The sequence below is a fragment of the Hemibagrus wyckioides genome, linkage group LG05 (assembly GCF_019097595.1).
Source record: "Hemibagrus wyckioides isolate EC202008001 linkage group LG05, SWU_Hwy_1.0, whole genome shotgun sequence".
Taxonomy (NCBI): domain Eukaryota; kingdom Metazoa; phylum Chordata; class Actinopteri; order Siluriformes; family Bagridae; genus Hemibagrus; species Hemibagrus wyckioides.
Window position 1 is genome coordinate 25,484,550 of NC_080714.1, and position 14,709 is coordinate 25,499,258.

Below are 14,709 nucleotides of genomic sequence, written 5' to 3' on the forward strand. Positions count from 1 at the left end.
GTCTAGTATCGACTCTTTGGCCTGGCCCGCTACACAGCTTCTACTCTGTGATTGATTGTTTTGGTCTGTCGGTGTTTAAAATGGCGGCGCTCGTGTCCTCTCCACGTGAAGTGTTTTCGGAAGCAGTGAGAGCGGTCTTAGAAACGTGGCCGGTTTTACAGGTACCGTCGATTACTGCTGTCTTTTAAAAAACGTATATTTCATCGTATCGATACGATATTTAAAGAGTCGCGATAAATATGGATACAGCGAATGTGCGCGTGCACAACTGAATGCTAACCGGCTAGCTGCAGACTGACATGTGGACGTTAAGTTCATTACTCAGATGTTTTAGTAGTGATGTAATGGTCATTTACCGAATCCTCGGTGTTGACGATGATTACACGGTGTGTTAAAGTTTAATGTTAACCTTTGTTGATGGCGTATCGATACTCATCTCCATAGCAACTGCTGCAGCAAGGCAGTTCAGTCTGCTTAGCATAACTTCTACTATTACTGAAGGCTTGTGGGCAGAAGGGTGGCTTAGTGGTTAGCACTGTTGTCCTGGGTTCGAACAGGCAGGGGCCTTTCTGTGTGGAGTTTGCATGTTCTCCCCGTTCCTATGTGGGTTTACTCCGGGTACTCCAGTTTCCTCCCACAGTCCAAAAACATGTACATTAGGTTGATTTGGTAATTCTAAATTGCCCATAGGAGTGAGTGTGGTTGTGTGATGTGTGTAGTCCTGTGATGGACTGGTGACCTGTCCAGGGTGTACCCCTGCCTTTCTCCCAATGTGTGCTGGGATAGGCTCCAGCTGACCCCCGTATTAGGAATAAATGGATGGATGGATGAAGGCTTGTTGTATTTGATCACAATATGGCTATTATCACATCACTCAGCACTAACTGGGAATGAAAATGGACTGTGTTTTATTTTGTTAGATAGCGGTCGATAATGGCTTTGGTGGGGTTTACAGCCAGCAAAAGGCCGACTGGATGGTGGATGCGGTCCAGCAATATTTTCACGACAACAGTAAGTGTTCTGAGCTTATTTTTTAAAGTTCATTATAACCTTAAAGGCTGAATAACCACGTGCTCTGTGATTAAAAACAACCGGACGTGTTCACGCGCAGGCGATCTCGAGCAGGATGAAGTGGAGGACTTCCTGTCTGAGCTGATGAACAACGAGTTTGACACCATGGTGGATGATGGAAGCCTGCCACAGGTATGACTCTCATTCATTTTCATAATGAATAACGTGAAACTTTCTTTATACTTTTGCACAGTGACTGTAATACACTATATATCAGTTTGAGGTCAGGACTGGTGTGCAGTCATGTTGGAACAGGAATCACAATGTCGTCCAAAATGTCTTGGTAAGGTGAAGCATTAAGAGTTCCTTTCACTGGAACTAAGGGGCCGAACCCAACCCCTGAAAAAAGATATCTGAATTCAATGATTTGGAGGAGTGTCCCAAAACTTTTGGCAATATAGTATCATTAACATATTCAACAGTGTGTTCAGTGTGTGTTTAAAATCAGGTGGTTTCTCTTTGTTTTGTGTTCAGGTGGCACAGAAGGTGTGTGTGATGTTCCAGCAGTGTAAGCAGGGGAAACTGTCTGAGGTCAAACAGCAGATCAGCCATTTGGCACAGAAAAAGGCCAGCGGGAGAGCGAAGGTCACACCTGTTAAATCCCCTACAGAGGATGCAGGGGGTAGCGACGAAGACGATGGTGAAGAGGTGAGCCTTGAAAAGTGCTGAATATTTATTCGATCTTATTGCAGTTATTTACGGTGCTGTACAGTGACAAATCTTACGGATTTCTCCAGTAAATCTTTTGTACCTACAGACCTGAGAAAGGGTTAAGAAAAATTCTCATGTGCTCTTTATAAGGCACAAGACACATGATCGTAAGCTATTAATTCCTTCCTATTAAGTCAGCATCATTAAATTCTCGATTCTGATTGGTCAGAAGGTTTTGATTACGTTTACATTTCTGGCATTAGGCAGACGTCCTTATCCAGAGCGACTTACAATTTATCTCATTTTATACAACTGAGCAATTGAGGGTTAAGGGCCTTGCTCAGGGGCCCAGCAGTGGCAGCTTGGTGGACCTGGGATTCAAACTCACAACCTTCTGATCAGTAGTCCAACACCTTAAACTCTAAGCTACAACATCCACAGATTAAGGCAGTGGCTCAAGTGGTTAAGGCTCTGGGTTGTTGATTGAAGGATCGGGGTTCAAGCCCCAGCACCACCAAGCTGCCCCTGTTGGGCTAATTGAGCAAGGCCCTTAACCCTCTCTGCTCCAGGGGCGCTGTATCATAGCTGCCCCTGTGCCCTGACCCCAACTTCTTCAGCTGGGATATGCGAAGAAAAGAATTCCACTGTATGTGTGTTGATGATAAAGGCTTCATGCCCTCAGTTCTAATATTCTGAAACTTTGGCTTGCATAATAGCACCAAGTCCAGGTTCGTTTCTATAGTAACACCTCATTTCCAGCAACTTGAACGACGGACCCTCTGGATAATCTAAGACTAATGGATTAAAACGATATTTAATACAGGAAAAACGTATAATTGTTAATATGGTAGCTGGAAGTTTTCTTTAAGGAGACTTTATTTGAATATTTATGGAAGGAGTCTCCAGTGTGATTTTCAGACGTGAGAGCGTTCAGGATTTCTAGTTTCTCGTGACCGGGACGATGTAAACTGTGTGTTGTATTGTTTGAGAAGGAAACAAGAGCCTGGGTTATAGTTTATGGCTCTTATAGCAGGAAGTAACTAATAAATAAAACATTAAAGTTGGCAAATTGCTTTAGTAGAAGAGGATTAAAAATCTTTGAGATATTGTTATAGGAAAATCAGCTCTGGCTTGCTTGATGGGGATAAATGCATCATTTCCATCCTGAATTGATTGATTTTTTGTAAAGCTGCTCTCTTGAGTTGAAATTTTAACATAAAAGAGAATAAATATATATGTAAATAAATGTGTTCTCTGTGTAGTCTATGGAGTGTGACGAGGCAGGAGTGGGAGCTGCAGTGAAGCAGCAGCAGGTGTCTTCATCTGCACCTAAAGAGGAGGAGGAGGATGATGATGATGATGGCTGGACGGTGGTGCGCAAGAAAAAGTGACCTTTGGAGTACCAGAAATGCCGTCAGAACGAACTTGCAAAACCCAAGCTTGAGGGAGTGGTGAAGATGAGACTTTATATACTGCTGTGCTACCTGGTGGTAAAAATCATCAGAACTGTTGGTGCAGATGTTTACCAAAACTGTTTTCTTTTAATATAAGACGCTCCAGTTTTCCTGGATGCTTCACTGATTTCCCAGAGCCCTGTGTAAGGTTGCGTAAACTCCCATCATTTCACAGTTCATGTGTTGGTGCTTTCATTACATCTTGTCATGCCCTCGTGTGGACACACTGGGCACTGCAGGACTGTGTGTGAGTGTGTGTGAGACAGGTAGAGAGACACGCTCTTCAGGGAGTCTCGCATCACTTCATCCTTTAAAATGTTTATAATAGTGATTTATATCTGTTGTGTACTGTATACCGAGGATACAGTATAAATAATGAACAGTATAACACTCAGCTTTCAGGATGTACTAAAAGGATATTAAATCCAAATATTTACATTTTTTCACACGGGGGGGGGGAATTGCTTCTAGCTTTTTTGGCCTTTCAGATGTTCTTATTGCAGGATGTATTGTATTCTATATAATGCACCTGTGTGTGAGAGAGAGAGTAACAGGAATAGTTCCACTGTACTGCATCATCCCTACACCATTTTTTTGTCTAAGGTTGTAGGCATAAAATACACCATTATACAAAAATACACTATTCGTTTGTTTTGCTTTACAGGAAATGATCACATCATCTGGTTTAGACTTCTCTGTCTGAGTAGGAAGATTTTACGACGGTCATGTGTAGAATTCAGAAGCTGTTTGAAGGATTAAAAAAACAGCAAGGTGGGCTTATGTTATTTTAAAATGAACTGATAAACCTTTGATGTTTTTGCAATAAATTGCAGTTTCACTTCCCCTTGTGGCCAAATACTTAGATAAACATGAACATTACATGAACAGTGCACTTATTCATTCATCCTTTAGTAACTGTCTGCTCAAGGCTGTGGTCAGCTTACAATTTTTCTCGTGCTTATTTTTTACTAAACTGTACACAATCATCATCTTTCAGCTTTGTCTCCACAGCGAATCATCTCTCCACCTATCCCTATCTTCTCCATCCTCAACACTTGCACCCTCTAGCTTCATATCCTCATTTATTACACCCATACACCTCCTCTTTGCCTCCTGCCTGGCAGCTCCATGTCCAACATTCTCCTACCTCTCCCTCCTCTGAACGTGTCCAAACCATCTTAATCTGTCCTCCCTAACTCTGTCCAGCGTGAGCTGTCCCTCTGATGTCCTCGTTCCAACCGCGTCACTCCTAAAGTGTAAAGCTTTATTTATCAGCAGAACACGAGTTCGAGAGTTCATGTCTTTTATTTAGTCTTCACCTATAGCGCTGCATGTTCACAAAACCACAAGCATTCCTCACGCGGCGAACGGATATAAAAAGGTGAAGTCGTATTTGTTTGTATATTTATTTATTTATTTATTTTTAAACATTTTTTTTTTTTTGTTTGAAGCTTAGAGCGTCAAGGCACTATTGTAACATATAAACCGTATGACCGTCCTACACATCGAGATGACCGGATGATGAAAATCGTGGACAGCACGCACATCGGACTTCATCTGCACCATGTAGAAAGATCAAAGCTCCTTTAAATATTTATAAAAATGATAGGGTTTGAGGTTCTAGCTAAGAAAACTGTGTGCTCATGATACTGTTCCTTCTGGTTTCTAGCCTCTAATACCGACAGAACGTACTTGTTTATATCCGTGCACCGCTTACCAAACTGCACGGACTTTGTGTGTGAGAGAGAGTGTGTGTGTGTGTGTGTTAAGAGCTTAACCAGGGGTGCTGCAGGCATTCTGCTGCTGTAGCTCGTTTCTCTGGTATAAATTCCAGCATGGTGAGGAGGAAGTCGCTGAACTGCGCCGCCTGCTCCAGCGGCCACTCGTACTTCTCCAGCAGCACCTCGAACAAACCCCACGGCTTCAGGTTACTGATGTGCCGCAGCTCACCTGCACACACACACGGGCGACAAAAAGGGACAAGCATGGAGTGCAGCTCACACCTACTACACCAACACCATGAGACAGAAAAGAGAGAGAGCAGGGATATACAGCAATCCAGTGCTTCTTATCCATCTAAACGTGGCCTGCAAATTAATCGATGGATCTTATTTGCGATCCATAACAGAATACAACAACCCGTGCTCGTATCGGTTATTGCACATGTGGGCAAATAGAGCGATAAACTCACGGTCATAAAAGATTATCTTCACTAAGCGCTTTATCCTGGACAAACGCTCAGGGGGTAAATACTTGTACTGGGTAGAAATTTGTGAGAGAGAGAGAGAGAGAGAGAGAGAGGTGGATTGCCGTCATCTGAATTTTAATCCATTTCTGCATTCTGAATGTACCTTAAATGATTTATAACAAAAAATAGTTTTTGTGATATTTTATTGGTCTACTAAACATTAAAGCCTACATTTATTTCACATTAAGCGTAATTACATCAAATTAGTTCGACACTCCAGCTCTAGACGTGTTATTTATACTCGATGGCTGGGGTTGTGTAAAAATACTGATCCTGCAGAACCATAAGCCAGACAGACAGAAAGAAAGAAAGGCAAGAAGACAGACAGAAGCAAAGAAAGACAGAAAAACAGAAAGAAAAAAGAAAGCAAGCAAGCAAGAAAGACAAAGTAACAGAGAGAAAAAGACAAAGAAAGGTAAGACAGACAGAAACAAAGAAAGAGACACAGAAAAAGAAAGAAGAAAGAAAACGACAAAGAAAGGCAAGACAGACAAAAACAAAGGAAGACAGAAAAAGAGCCAGAAAGAAAGATAAAGTTAGACAAAGAAACAGAAAGCAAGCAAGCAAGAAAGAAAGATGGAAAGTAACAGACAGACAGAAAGAAAAATTAATGATAACAGAAATCGAGGACACCGGTGTGAGTCAAGAGCCAGTGAAATTGTGTGAAAGGGGCGGAGCTTCCAGGAAATTAAAGCCCAGTACAAATAATTTCAGCTTGACGTGTCGAGTCGCTCATCTGTTATTTTACTGTATGGAAAAAGCTCCAGGTTTAGTTCTAGAGAACTCCACTCAGTTCTAGTAATGGAATTAAAGTAAATCTGTGTAACAATAATAGTGATCCTGAACATCATGCTCGAAAAGTGTGAGAAACAGCATGCGGGTATTCACACGTCCAGTCAGGAGGCAAGTGGCCATGTTCCTTCCTCTCTAACAGGATTAATCCAGATGAATGGGTGATGCTCAGATGATACAAGCTCGGGCGAGTTTGCGTGTGGTTTATGGCCGACGCGACAGGTGAGCGCTCCAGTTACAGACACACTAAACCTCAGACAGCGGCAAGCTGCTCCGAGAAGAAGCTGTAGTTAGAAACCAGAGCTTCACATCCACATCCTTTACTGCTCTCGTAACTGTACGCAATCAGAGCTTCTCTAATCAGGGATCTTTCCCGCACTCGTATTGGAGCTAATAATATCCAGAGGAGCCGTAACCTGGTTACACGGCCTCTTATTTTATTTATTTATTTATTTTTTGCCGTGCGGAATATGATTTTATAAAATCTAGTCGCGTTTTCTCCTGCTTTCTAAAGCCTCCCTGTATATTTAATAAATAATACCATAGCATGGTTAGTAATAATACCATGTTAGGCCACGTCCCAGGAGCAGGAAGTTGATTATTTTACTATAGTGGTGCATGATTTATTCCTTATTTTCCTTACTTTTATATGTTTCTAGTGAAATAATTTCCTGTTTTCACTTAAGTTAGAGCAGCTATACCTAAAGTAATGCAGTTTGTCATGTTACTATTGTTAAAAAGTATAAGAATCACAGATTTATGATGGCTGCACACTGCCTGGATCAGGGAGCGCACATGACCGGCTTGTGATATGACCGAAATTGGAGCGATATAGAGCGGTCACTCAGGAGCAGGCCGCATTTATTGGATAAGCTCGTTCGCTGAGCTCCAGAGAAATTTAGCCGGTCGGCTCCCAGGACCGGATCGTACCACACCGCGACTCCGACTTCGACTGCAGAATAAATTGTGATAAATGTGACAGGCAAAAGATTACACTTCAAGTCACTGGAGCCCAAAGTCTCTCTTTTCCTCCCCCGTAATGCGGTTCGCGAGCGAGTTCAGAAGCAACAAAGTGATGAAATGCACGAAGCCAATGACGAACCGAAAGACGCTGTGTTCGAGAGAAAATTCGAGAGTTTTCTTTATTGTTATCTTACCTCTGTGGTTGAAGTATTCTCGTGAATATCTGCCTGAGAGAGCGAAATGAGTAGGGATGGCACCCAAGAGCTCAATGACATGAGCTAAGTGATCTATGAACAAACGAAAACAAAAGGCACGCAATACATCAGAACCAATCCAAAAACAGTTCACTATACTGGGAAAAAAAAAAAAGGGAAAGGGAGCGCTGACCTTCATCCCGAGTGTAGTCTTCCCCTGAATGAGGCTCAAACAGATAGTCTCCGGTGGCCAACTCAAACGCCTGCAAAACACCACACGTACATCACCATTAAAGCCAGCGCTGCAGAGAACACCACTGACACAGCTGGGCCTTTAGATCCAGAAGCACTGGAAAACACAAACTTTATCCTGTTTCGATAATCTAGCCGACAGACTTTTAAAACTACACACTTATTGATGAATAAGATCAACACCACATGCATAACATTATGAGCACTGAGAGATGAAGTGAATAAGACTGATGATTTCCTCATCATGGCACCTGTTAGTGGGTGGGATATATTAGGCAGCAAGTCAACATTTTGTCCTCAAAGTTGATGTGTTAGAAGCAGGAAAAATGGGCAAGAGTAAGGATTTGAGCGAGCTTGACGAAGGGCCGAATTGTGATGGCTAGACCACAGCTCTTGTGGGGTGTTCCCGGTCTGCAGTGGTCAGTATCTATCAAAAGTATCCTTTAAGTCCTGTAAGTCTTAAAGGATCTGCTGCTAACATCTTCAGCACACCTTCAGGGATTTAGTGTTGTCCAGGCCGTGACGGGTCAGGGCAGCGAAAGGTATAAGGCATTATAAGGTCATAATGTTATGCTGGATCGGTGTATTTCTATGTATGCATGGATGACATTATTATTATTATTATTAATTCCTCATCATGAAATCTTGTTATTGAATAAGTAAGGAACTAAACGCTTCTGTGTGAGCAGAGTCACTGTTACACCCAGAAGTTGATTATTTTCCTATAACAGCATGTCCTGAGGTGTGTAAATTCCTCTTATACCACAGTTAAAGAGTTAACAATTAAATGCTGAACAAGTTAGTTCCTGTTATCGCTCTCATTACAGGAAGTATAAACCCCCCAGCCTCTCATTTTTCCACTCTCCTGACGACTTGCGTGTCGGAAATCTTTGTTACATCTTTATCTCTGACTCTTAGTAAAAGCTGACGATGAAGAAAACCTTCATGAATGCAAATTGAACGTCTCCTTGAAGCAAACGGTGAGAGACCACCGTACAAAACCCTGTGCCGGCTGTTACTATGGAAACAGGAACGTATTAGAATGAATGTGTTGCCGCCTTGTAGCTTGAATGACGTTCAGAGTTGCTGTTACAGATAATGACGTCTGACCAATCAGAATACAGATAACGACGTCTGACCAGTCACAATACAGATAACGACGTCTGACCAGTCACAATACAGATAACGACGTCTGACCAGTCACAATACAGATAACGACGTCTGACCAGTCACAATACAGATAACGACGTCTGACCAGTCACAATACAGATAACGACGTCTGACCAATCAGAATACAGATAACGACGTCTGACCAGTCACAATACAGATAACGACGTCTGACCAATCAGAATACAGATAACGACGTCTGACCAATCAAAGCTAAAACAAAAAGATTTAAACAACAGCTACCTATATACTGTATGTATTTGACCCGATATTCAGCTGTTAACATTCAGATTGTGCTGATTATCATCACTGCCACATTTTCTTCTGAACTCTACAGATTCACGTTCTCACTAAACCGTTACAGTATTGTAAAGAGGAGTATCTCACCATACACGCCGTGCTCCAGATGTCTGCAGGAGGACCGTACTCGGCCCCGATCAGCACCTCCACTGCTCGGTACTGGCGTGTCTGGATGTCCTCTGTAAAGTGCTTGTGCTGAGGAGAAAAGGACAGCAGCAGAGACTCACAGTGAGAATCGGTGTCTGTTCATAAGATTCATGTTGTTTGGAAATAAATGAATCGAGAATAATCTATTAGTGGTAGAAGCATGGGTGGCACTGTGGGAAGTCTATGAATTAGTGAATCACTGATGCTTATATATTGTGAAGAATGCATTTTAAATACACCTGAAAGGACACAAGTGCACAAAGCATCATTTAATCTGGACGAATCCTGGCCGCTTTCCTCTGCCATCGGAGCAGGTGCTATTTGTAATATGTACACCGATCAGGCATAACATTATGACCACCTGCCTAACATTGTGTTGGTCCCCCTTTTGCTGCTAAAACAGCCCTGACCCGTCCTGCACTGTGTATTCTGACACCTTTCTATCAGAACCAGCATTAACTTCTTCAGCAGTTTGAGCAACAGTAGCTCGTCTGTTGGATCGGATCACACGGGCCAGCCTTCACTTCCCACGTGCATCAACGAGCCTTGGCTGCCCATGACCCTGTCACCGGTTCACCACTGTTCCTTCCTTGGAGCACTTTTGATAGATACTGACCATTGCAGACCAGGAACACCCCACAAGAGCTGCAGTTTTGGAGATGCTCTGATCCAGTGGTCTAGCCATCACAATGTGGTCCTTCGTCAGACTTGCTCAAATCCTTACGCTTGTCCATTTTTCCTGCTTCTAACATCAACTTTGAGGACAAAATGTTGACTTTCTGCCCAATATATCCCACCCACTAACAGGTACCATGATGAGGAGATCATCAGTCTTATTCACTTCACCTGTCAGTGTTATGCCTGATCGGTGTGTGTAAAGTCATTGCTATCTTAATTAATATCTAATATACTCTAGTCTAGATTTTTTCCTTCAGATCTGGCCATTTCTAATTCTGTAAAAATAAATAAAAACAAGATTGAAAGTAACTGGTCTTAAACCTGCTGTTTTCACTTTGAAAAAGAAAACAAAAGCTGAAAACGTGTTAGGTTTATTTTGAAATCTTCCGCAGCGACCCGTCCTGCTCCTATATCAGACACCGAGTTGTAAACATTTTAAGCTTTATATGTTCCTTCACACTGATCTAAGCCACACATCTCATTGTGGTGTCAAAACAATGTTTTTGCCACTGCGGTGAGAAATCTTCCACAGTGTGAAAGCAGATTAAAACTATTGACACCACACTGGTTTGCCGAAAGCAATACAACATTAAGATTTAATTAGAATATAATGTTTTTCTTGTATAATGATCTTTTTTTTTGCGCTGCGATGCCTATGGGAAGTCGAACCCCTGACTGTAATGAATGTTTTTCAGCGCGGTGTCGAGTCGGGTGCTGAACGATACGATCTGTGATCACTCACCACCCAGCAGGCGTTGCCCAGGTCTGCGATCTTGATGGAGATTTTATCTGCGTTCTGCGGTTCGAGTGGGTTCACCAGGAAATCTGCTGCACTGAACGCTGCAACAACAAACGATTATATGATAACCAAAAATAAGGGTTGATAGTGTAAATATTACAGAAAAAGGTTAATAAGGGGTAATTAAGCTGTTCAGAAAGTCTTTTCTTTAGAAAAAGTCACATTTACAATAGATATATTAAAATTTCAAAAGACTGACCGTTAGGGGAGAACCCGGATCTCTGACTGTCCCTCTCTGTGGAATATCCGGACAGTGTAGAAAGTGCAGACTCGGAGGTAGCGGACAGTATGGAGCTTGACGTGCCAGAGAGAGCAGATCCGGGGCTGGAGAAACGCAGAGGCCCATATCCGTTATACCCATCCTCACACCACGATGACCCGGACTCTGGACTACCCTTCATGCCCGGCACATGATACCCGTTACTGTTCACTGGCAGAGCGAATGAAAGAGAGCATATGCAAAATATATTTAAGAAAACAAGACATTTTTAGTGGATCACACTATTCTGCACGCTTCGTGCCGAGACATTTCTTTCAGCCACTTTTAGAAGAACTGTTTTCTCATTTGAAGAGAAAATGTATTTTAAATCCCGTCTAGTCTGGTATTAAAAGAGATTTAGTCATTTTGAATCCCTGTAATATCTCATTATTTCCCATTCTTACGACACTCTCTGGAAAACGTTGAAGACTTTTCTTTTCCTGCCGTCACTTGTAGCGGGAAGAAAATATTTGGCCAAAAGTATGTGGACAGCTTTTCAAAAAACAACCCTGTGTGCGTGTTCTCACTCTGTGCATGCGTGTCGGACTCGTCCCCGTTTTCGCTGAGCTTCCAGAGCATCCGTGTGTTTCCGCAACTGTCCGTTGGGGCGAGGCCTTCCAGCTCCTCCATCTTCTGCAGGTCAAACAGCCTTTCGTCCAGCAACCGCTGCTGCCTCTTCGCCTTCCTCTTCAACTTCTTCTTCTTGTTTTTTGACAGTTTGCCTGACTGTTAAAGCACACACACACACAGGAAATGCTGCCTTTTAGACGGAATTTCAGACACATAAATAAAAATGCAATATCAAATCAAATCAAATGTCCAGCTACAGAAGAGTGCCAGACCCAGCTGCAGCAGCAACAAGCTCAAAGGTTCACACGGTGCTGTGTTAGCTTATCAAACTGAAACGCTGTGTTAAGTGCAAGGGCCAAGAAACAGGGTTCACCTTGTGACCAATCAAATTTCAGACAGGGTGTGTTATTAGAAAATAAAGCAAAACAAACAAAAAAACCTCAGCCAATCGATCAATAACAACCATAACCTTAGATTAAAGTCAACGAGCCAATATTTGATGCTTGATGTTTGCTTCTTTAGTTTTACAAAACACACAAGTTTTAATAACATGCCCAAATCTTTTACATCTATACATGCATTCGTTGACATAACTGTTATTCTAAGTAATAAAAAAAATATAACCCTCATAATGTTTCAGCATTCAGCTACATGGTGGAGAAATTCATTTTTATATTATGCAGTAAATCACACCGTCTCCTACTCTATATTGTCAAAAGTTTTGGGACACCTCTCCAAATCATTGAATTCAGGTGTTGTTTTTCAGGGGCTGGGCTTGACCCAGTGAAAGGAACTCTTAAGGCTTCAGCTTCATACCAAGACATTTTGGTCAGTTTCATGCTCCCAACTTTGTGGGAACAGTTTGGGGATGACCCCTTCCTGTTCCAACATGACTGCACACCAGTGCACAAAGCAAGGTCCATAAAGACATGGATGAGAGAGTTTGGTGTGGAGGAACTTCACAGAGTCCTGACCTCAACCCCATAGAACACCTTTGGGATGAATTAGAGCCGAGACTGAGAGCCAGACCTTCTCGTCCAACATCAGTGCCTGACCTCACAAATACGCTTCTAGAGGAATGGTCAAAAATTCCCATAAACACACTCCTAAACCTTGTGGAAAGCCTTCCCAGAAGAGTTGAAGCTGTTACAGCTGTAAAGGGCGGGGTCAACTCCATATCACATTCAAGTGCATGTAAAGGCAGACGTCCCAAAACTTTTGCCAATATAGTGTACATCACATCTTCAGCTCTGGATTGATGCAGATATTTAAGCTAAAGAAACTAAAGAAGCAAACACTGGACTTTGATCATGTCATGGCTGATGGATGACACCTGGTGTAAATATAAAACAAATGAAATTTTCCTACAAAACTAGTATTTTAACTCCCACAGTATCCGCTCTATACTCCGTCTTGTGTAATCGGTTTTGATAGTGCAGGTGTATGACTGCTTTATTTGTCTACTTCCTCAACAGCTGTTATTTGTTATTTTCTACCCGTCACAAATCTGCTCCATTTATTTTTCCACATCTGCTGGGTTCGAGTCCTTTTGTGAAAGGGGCTTTGAGTTTACACTGACGCAGCAAGAACCCGGGACTACAGTGTGGGACACATGACACCGGCGCGCCATTTCCTGCTCGGGGAATAACTACCCGAGACCTCGGTCCTCCTGACCTGCTGAACCAACCGTCAGGCAGACAGAGGTTACAAGTCACTGCTGCAGAGCTTGATTTAGCAAGGCATGCTAGGAATGCCAGTTGAGCAAAGGGCCAGGACTGCCAGACCCAATTCCAGTGATAGGCTCCCAGAAATAGAGCAGGACCTGATGATTACTTGAGCACAAATACACACTTCAAAATCTAGTAGAAAAAGAGAGTGGAGCTTATTATCTATTAAACTAAATGGCCACAAAGACTAAGGGTGCCGGTAATCCTGGAGCTTATACAGTACATGAATATTAGTTTTGTGCTGCAGAAGTACTAAATGCTGACGCTTGTGCGATGGAAACTGTGGTCACAATAAAAAATGGATTGGTCTGTTGGGGTTAATAAACATGTTATTACTACTGTATTATTACTACATGAGCGCGCACACTTCAGGAATCTAATGCATAAAATGTGATGAGATTATTTGTAATAAAGTACAATTTCAATAAGGTTTAACCTTAATGTACACACTTGAGTAAAGAATCTAAATAAAAGCAGCGTGCACGTCAGTAATGCACCGCGTCCTGCGTAAATGATCAGGTAATGAACTACTAGCGTGATCAATGATAAGTTAGTAACTCTAAGCGTTACTGTACTATTACAGCGCCATGCAGATTAGGACATGACGAGCAGAGGTTATTAATATCACTGTAGATCAGACCCCATTTACATCAGTTTGGTGCTCCATCAAACTTCGTGAAATTACTCCATTCGATCCTGAACCTATTCGTCATCGCTCCTGCCATGTCCTCTCTTAATAAAGTATTTGGACTAGGTTAAAGGATGGTTTCAAACATGCAGGGTGACATTTCACAACAGCCTGATGGAGGTTAGTGAGGAGCAACTAGAGCCAAAGCTTTAGAAACACTCCCAGTTTCACAGCTTGTAGATTTGCCTGCTGCAAATGTTGTATTTAACTTAGTACTAGTTATATATATTTTGGTCACTGTTTTTCGATAGAGTAAGAAATAAATAATTGTCCCAAAGAGTTTAATTCCTCTTATATACCACAGTATAAGATTGTTCCAGGTATTACAATCTTTATCACTTAAATTGAATTTATCGACATTTTTAACACCGATGAATGTAAGACAAGTTTCCCCAAAAAGATCCTGGCTTTAAAGCGATGCTGAGACTGGAGAATAAGCATCTCTTATTTAGTTCCTTATTTGTGGGGGAGAGAGGGGAAAAAACCCCTCACCATAGTACAACTTGCATCTTTTTGTTGTTGTTGTATAACATACACTTATTATAAGCCTGAGATTAGAGTTCACATCCATACAAGTGAATAAGCTGTTACTATACAAACAATAATGTATTAATACAAGTGCATTAATATATAAGGATTATTTGAATGACAGAGCTGTAGTTTTGGTTAGTTTAGCCTAGGGTAGTCAGTTAGTTTTCTTTAAAGGTCAGTTAGGTTAGTCAACTAAAACACTGCCCACGTTCGAGTCT

The 14,709-nt window shown here is 42.0% G+C and overlaps 2 protein-coding genes across 3 annotated transcripts in view; one reads left to right on the forward strand and one right to left on the reverse strand.

The window, feature by feature from the left end:
- On the forward strand, positions 1-4,018 carry tsr2 (TSR2 ribosome maturation factor). The gene is made up of 5 exons (XM_058390076.1): positions 1-161; positions 921-1,011; positions 1,112-1,203; positions 1,546-1,719; positions 2,985-4,018. Exons 1-5 carry the CDS (start codon positions 81-83, stop codon positions 3,111-3,113), a joined length of 567 nt encoding a protein of 188 aa, XP_058246059.1. The 5' UTR covers positions 1-80; the 3' UTR covers positions 3,114-4,018.
- A 272-nt stretch (positions 4,019-4,290) lies between these two features.
- srpk3 (SRSF protein kinase 3) overlaps positions 4,291-14,709 on the reverse strand; it is a 26,233-nt gene continuing 15,814 nt past the window's right edge. The window contains exons 10-16 of one of the 2 annotated variants that reach the window (XM_058390073.1): positions 11,503-11,701; positions 10,916-11,146; positions 10,660-10,757; positions 9,180-9,287; positions 7,567-7,636; positions 7,374-7,466; positions 4,291-5,126 (exon numbers count right to left, since the gene is read on the reverse strand). In XM_058390073.1, the coding sequence (XP_058246056.1) occupies positions 4,942-5,126; positions 7,374-7,466; positions 7,567-7,636; positions 9,180-9,287; positions 10,660-10,757; positions 10,916-11,146; positions 11,503-11,701 (984 nt within the window). In that variant the 3' untranslated portion in view covers positions 4,291-4,941. The remainder of the gene's footprint in view (positions 5,127-7,373; positions 7,467-7,566; positions 7,637-9,179; positions 9,288-10,659; positions 10,758-10,915; positions 11,147-11,502; positions 11,702-14,709) is intronic. The other variant, XM_058390074.1, reaches the window with a different exon arrangement.

Excerpts from the sequence above, each read along its gene's own strand:
- tsr2 (XM_058390076.1), top strand. The coding sequence starts at position 81 with ATGGCGGCGCTCGTGTCCTCTCCACGTGAAGTGTTTTCGGAAGCAGTG. Across the intron at positions 1,012-1,111 it reads GCAATATTTTCACGACAACA|GCGATCTCGAGCAGGATGAA; the intron begins GTAAGTGTTCTG and ends GTTCACGCGCAG. Across the intron at positions 1,720-2,984 it reads ACGAAGACGATGGTGAAGAG|TCTATGGAGTGTGACGAGGC; the intron begins GTGAGCCTTGAA and ends TTCTCTGTGTAG.